The sequence below is a fragment of the Cheilinus undulatus genome, linkage group 23 (assembly GCF_018320785.1).
Source record: "Cheilinus undulatus linkage group 23, ASM1832078v1, whole genome shotgun sequence".
Lineage (NCBI taxonomy): Eukaryota > Metazoa > Chordata > Actinopteri > Labriformes > Labridae > Cheilinus > Cheilinus undulatus.
Window position 1 is genome coordinate 4,964,751 of NC_054887.1, and position 6,175 is coordinate 4,970,925.

The window sequence follows — 6,175 nt, forward strand, 5'->3', positions numbered from 1 at the left end:
GGCCTAAATTAGGGGTGTCCAAACTGTGGCCCGGGGGCCAAATGCAGCCCTTGGCCCATTTTTAATCGGCCCACAGCAAATTCTAAAACAAAATTGAAAAATATCTGATATTAGAGCATGAAACTTGTGCTTTACTGTAGTGTATAGTTTATCTGTTTACTTATTGACAGACAAGCGTAGTTTTTTTTTGTTACCTTGGGGGCTCGTCCGGGAAGGTAGCACAAAACTACACTTGTCTGTCAATTAGAAGATACAGAAAAAAATGCTGCTTGTGAAGACAGTATGAATTTATTTGGTTTAGTATATGTTTTACTTTTAGCACTAGTCAAGGCTACTGTGCTAATTCTGTAAACAAACATTTTGACACAACAATTCATTAATGTGCTTTTTTCTTGACTTAACTTTAAAGCATATCAAATCACTTAGTGTATCTTTACCTTAATTGGATTGGATTGACTAACTTTTATATCATAAAAGGAAGGTATACGAAAGTGGCCCCACCATCCTTGTAATTTTCTGTACGTGGCACTTTTCAGAAAGAATTTTGGACACCCCTGGCCTAAAAAGTTTATATAATTGTCAGTCAATAGGATTTTTCATTCATCAACAATTATTGTTGTAGTCTGGATTTTATTAGACAATGATAATAATGGCATGTTTTTCAAAATAACTTAAAATGCTGTGTTATTATACAAAACAGACTTAATATTTTCTAAAGGATTGGAAACAGAAATCTGTAGCAATTTTCTTAAATCAAAGCATTTCAATCAAAAACATCTGAACAGATCAAGCTCCATATTAACAAAAGAGACCAGGGTTTTCATACCTTTTGCAAAATTCTACACTATTTCACACTTTCATGTGCAGAAATGTGACTTGCTTAATACTGTGGAACAAGATCCTCAAGTTGTTTCACTTTAACTAGGCTCACCTGGCAAACTAAACCTGACCAAACCCGTCTAAGATTGATGTTAGTGATGGAAACTGACAGGAGAAGCAGCATTATTGTAAACTAAAAATCTAATGTTTAATTGGAATTGTATTTGCATGAAGGCAAAATCTGGCCTTGTACAAGTGTATTGAAACTGTCTTTTGTCCTACCCAGGGGTATCAAACTCAGTCACACCAAATCTGAATTAAGGTCTAACCTGAGGGCCTAACAAGGTTTAACTAGTCAACATCATTTTCTGCAGTAATAAATTATGGGGGAAAAATTTGCACTGATGATGAATGATTTTGAGATCTAAAAAGTCAAAATCATAAGTTAAACGGCTCAAAATCTGAAGTAAAAATCAGTTTTCAGTTCAAAAGGTCAAAACACAAAATTAGATGTTAAAATTATGATTTAACAGGCAATGATTTAAATAAATAAATAATAGGTAGAAATCATAACTGTGCAACACAAAATTGAAAATAAAATAAAAACAAATGAATTTCTTTTCCCACATTTCTCTTTATGTAATTATTTTTTCTCTTTTTTTTCCACATTTTCACAACTGAAGGTTATTTGATATCAAGAGTAAGTTTACATTTTTATACCGGAGGAAATCTGCAGACTTCATGTTTTAGGGCCAGTTATAGTAACAATATGATATGATCTTGCGGGCCTGGTGTAGCTGCACCATGGGCCAGATTTGGCCCCCGGGCCTTGAGTTTGACACCCGTGTCCTACACCATTTAACATTTCATAAAGAGTTCACTCAATCCTGGTCCGGTGTTGTGAGAAATCTCATGCCTTCATTTTTGAACATTTTTCATGCTAAAAGTGGTATTAATTTTCCTCACATCGGGTCTTAAAAGTCTTAAATTTAATTTCCAAAGCACGAAGGAACCCTGTTTTTGAGCCTGGCAGCATCTTGGAGGCCACAAAAGAATTTACAAGCTTGTGGGTGAGGCCGGTCCTTTTCATTCATGAGCCGGTCTGTTCTGTCTCTAAGACAACAAGATGTAAACAAATGGGGTATCACTCTCACTTGAAGCCATTCAGTTGCCACACAACAGTGCCAAGTCAAGATCTGGTAAGAAACTAAAATAGATTTAAGTGTTTTTACAATTTATTGCACTTCTTTACCATGAAGTTATAGTGTTTTAAAGACTGGATTTACTATATAATGTAATGTTTTTTCTGTTAATCTAATTCTGCAGATGGATTAAAAATCTGCCCTTAATTTAAGGTGACCTCGACTTTTTGCAATATGGTAAAGTTAAATTATAGACTTGAATAATTCAGAGTATTTCATTACCTTAAAAGGGGAAAAGTTTGTTTCTAATTGAATCTTTGTGGATTTTTAAAGCCTACCAAATATAGGAAATCAAGGTCTCACAGTTCAAGGCCAGCAAAGAAGACTGGAAGTCCAAAGACGCCCCAAAAAAGGTCCACAAGTGCCAAATCTTCTAAGATGGAGGTGGACATCCTCAGCCCAGCAGCAATGGAGAACCTCCACTACATTTGCCACAATGCAGCTGACTGTCTGACGTTCAGCGGTTTTGGTTGGAAACATTCAAATAACAAGAAGAAGAAGAAAAAGAAGGGAACTAAACAAAAGAAGAAGAAAAAGTAGATTTAATTTTTGCCAAAGTTCATCTCCCTAGTTTGGATTAAATGAATTATCTTTCTAAATGGCACCATCTGGTGGACATCTCTGACAAGAGGTGTTAAAAGCTGGAACTTGTGCAAAGCTGGAATACACTGTAAATGTTTTCTCCCACATTTTTATACAGGACAGGTTAAATGTGTCAGTAAATCTTCATTCAAGAGGCAAAGGCTTTAAAATTCATTGACAGCAACTTTATTGTAGGCTGAAGAACTGTGTTTATACTTGTCATAAAAAGTTTGGCAGTTGATTCTGGTAATTTAAAAGCTTATAAAGGAAAAATCTCTCAACTTGTTCTAGCAATTCTAACTTTGCAGACGTTTATACATCATGAACTTATTAAAGTTATAACACAACAGTGCATTCCAGAAAAGGCCGGCCAATAGTGCCATGTCACTGGAATTGAAGTGACCCCTCTTGTTTGTCGTAACACTCTTTAAATCCAGTCTTTGCAATATTTATCTTATAAAAATAGGCTACAATAGAACGTGCCCCCAACAATAAAGGAGGGAACAAATGCAGCTCCAGGCACTGTTCATATTCTCATGCATATTTTACATTATCAATCTTATTTTTAATATCAAATATTAACTTTTTACACAATAACCCTGTAAAATAAATAGTTTCTCTCCAGAATCCATCTGTTCTTTCTTTGACATGGTCCCACTTCGGTCACTCTGGTGGCTTCTTTTTGGCCTCCACATCTTTCTTAAAGGCGTCGATTTTCTTGGCTATGTTTGGAACCTAGATGGGATAAGCAATACAAAGTCAGTCATGCAAAATGTGCAATTAGCAGCTTTTAATAAATGCATTTCCTGCAATCGAAGTTCTGTTCAAACAGATGTTGATAAATGATTAGTTTATTGATTGGTATATTGTACATTTACACCCTAATTGTACCAATAAAGATGGCTGTTAAAGTGATCATACAGGTGACAGCACAGACAAATTAATATGCGTCATTAGTAAGGAATGAAAGCAGCTTATAGCTCCTTCAGCTCCTGTAAAAACCTGCCTTGGTTTTAAAAAAGGGTGTGGTAGAGACTGATCCATGAGACAAGCAGATTAGCTGTTGAACTTAAATCCTCCTGAGGTCCTTCAGGTGCATATGAGGACATAACATATTCCATCCATCCAGTTTCTGTGCCGCTTATCCCATTGGGGGTTGCGGGGGGCTGGAGCCTATCCCAGCTGTTATTAGGCGAGAGGTGGGGTACACCTTGTCCTATCAACAGCAGAGACAAACAACCAGGCACGCTCACACTCACACCTACCGCCAATTTAGAGTTACCAGTTAACCTAATGAGCATGTCTTTGGTGGTGGGAGGAAGCCGGAGTACCCAGAGAGAAACCAGACATGCATTGGGAGAACATGCAAACTCTGCACAGAAAGGCCCTGACTGGGAAGCAAACCAGGGACCTTCTCGCTGTGAGGCAACAGCGCTAACCCCTGCCCTGCTGTGCAGCACCTACATAACATATTGGTCATCCAACACAGTAAAAAATTTTGCTATCAGAATTTTTGAGAAAATTGTCCATTAAAGTTAAAGAAATTTGCTTGAAAAGTTGGGAAAATCTACTAGGAAATTTTCATGGAAATTTGTTTGAATATTTTAAGAAACTGGCTTGGAAATTTTTAGGTTTCATAAAAATTCTAGGGATATATTTCTACATTTTGTAGAGTTTTGTTGGAAATTTTGGGAAAAATTTGCTTTGAACTTTTTTAGGCATTTTCATGGAAATTTTGGGGTATTAATTTAGAAATGTATTTAATTTAAGAGGAACCGGGGAACTGGCTTAGATTTTTTTAGTATTTTAATGGAATCTCAGGGATATATTTTCACATTCTGGAGCGTCTCATCCAAAGTTTTGGAGGATAATTTCTTTGAAATTTTTGGCCATTTTCATGAGGAATATTGGATTTTTGGGGGGAATTTGATTATAGTAATTTTTTTTTTTTTTTTTTTTTTTAGGGGTGGGGGGTATTTGGGAAAGGTTTTTGTATTTTCTTGGAACTTTGTGTGAATTTTGCCGGGGATTTTTAAGGCATTTCATGGAAATTTGGGACATGTATTGGTTATGTTGGGGGAATTTGCTTAGAATTTGTAGGTATCTGTTTATAAATGTAATTCTTATTAGAAAATTAGAAAACTTTTATTAGAAATGTAAATTTCTGAGAAACTGACTGGGGATGGTAGGAGTCCTTTGAAATTTTCTAGAATTTTTAAGGAAATTTCAGGAAATATATTTGTAAATATTTCAGGATTTTACCTTTATTCATGTTTAGGCTTTATGAATAATTTGGGAGAAAATCTGAAGGAATGGTCAGTCACTTTTAAATGGGATGTGTTTATATCTCAATTTTATTGCAGAAGCTTTAGGCAATTTCTTAGAAAGTTTAGGGAATTAATGAGGATTTTAGAAAAGGAAAATTTCCAAGAAATTCAGAACAGGGGTTGCAAATTATAGGGATTTTTTCCGATATCTACCATGCTGATATTTACAAATTAATTCATGCAGGTATCGATATTTTAATGTTCAGAACTAAAACCTTTTAATCCTTAAAACACACATGAATGTGTGAGAATTGATCAGGAACAAAGGAAAAGACTTCAGCTGACAGGTCTGTTGGTCCAGCCTCAAACTCCACTACTTGTTTGTCAATATGGCAAATATTTTCAGCTCATAAAGGCAGATTTGTAGAGCCAAAAATATCAGCTGTGAATATTGGCGGAAATGTTCATATCTTTGCTACCGATAATTCATTTTTTAGGCCAATATCTGCTGATACCGATATATTGATGATAATATCACGCATCCCTATTCAGAACTTTAGTTGAAATTCTGTTTGTGCTTGGCCTTAACAAGTCCCTGACATATATCAACAAAATAAGAAAAATGACTCCACAATACTATATACCTACTAATTCATGTTCATAGAGAAAGCTGAGCTTTCAAACTAACCAGGTCCTTCTAATCCCAAATAATTAAGAGAAACTAAAAAGTACATTCCAGACTAAAGCTCAGGTCTCATGTGGTCAATCTTAACACGTCTTAATAATGATTTAAAGGACTCACGTCATAGTTTTGGGCCAGGTACATCCCCACCACATTTCCCAGGGTGAAGCCAGCCTGTGGGAGAAACAACAAATGTCATCTAAGGCCAACATATCTGACTTTATAGTAAAGATGGACATCATTACGCTATATCTTTACAGTGTTTTTTAATCATCTGACCAACTCCTGAACTCTGAATAAAGCAAAATTTCTGCTGAAGCTCAGAATTTCTCTGAACAACCTCAAAACTGATCACATAGTTAAAACTATGCTAACACATAGCAGTGCTAAACTAGCTTTAGTTAGCATTTAAGCACCCTGTTATACTTCGATGTCATTTATGAAAACACCAAGCGTACTTACCAGGAATTGTAGCATGTTGAAAAAAGGAAGGGATGGCAACAGCAGACAAACCCGCCGACTTAAATTAAAGCCGTTAGTAAAAGGTTAGAAGGAGCAAGTCAGTCTGCTCCGCTTTCGAGCTATCGAGTCAGCCTGTCATCAACAATACCACTACGCATGCG

The 6,175-nt window shown here is 35.9% G+C and overlaps 2 protein-coding genes across 2 annotated transcripts; one reads left to right on the forward strand and one right to left on the reverse strand.

The window, feature by feature from the left end:
- Positions 1 to 2,288: 2,288 nt before the first annotated feature.
- On the forward strand, positions 2,289 to 2,570 carry LOC121505766 (small lysine-rich protein 1; the record flags this gene model as incomplete). Its single annotated transcript, XM_041781321.1, has 1 exon — positions 2,289 to 2,570. A coding segment is annotated over one exon (273 nt), but the record flags the coding sequence as incomplete, so codon positions are not given.
- Positions 2,571 to 2,773: 203 nt separating this feature from the next.
- On the reverse strand, positions 2,774 to 6,169 carry stmp1 (short transmembrane mitochondrial protein 1). Its single transcript, XM_041780942.1, has 3 exons — positions 6,015 to 6,169; positions 5,673 to 5,726; positions 2,774 to 3,338 (listed from the first exon to the last, which is right to left on the reverse strand). The coding sequence occupies exons 1-3, from the start codon at positions 6,027 to 6,029 to the stop codon at positions 3,267 to 3,269; spliced, it is 141 nt and encodes a 46-aa protein (XP_041636876.1). The 5' UTR covers positions 6,030 to 6,169; the 3' UTR covers positions 2,774 to 3,266.
- Between the last annotated feature and the right edge of the window lie 6 nt (positions 6,170 to 6,175).

Bases quoted from the DNA above. Each gene is read 5' to 3' on its own strand.
- stmp1 (XM_041780942.1), bottom strand. The intron at 3,339-5,672 runs GTGAGTCCTTTA...TATCCCATCTAG, and splicing joins ACCTGGCCCAAAACTATGAC to GTTCCAAACATAGCCAAGAA.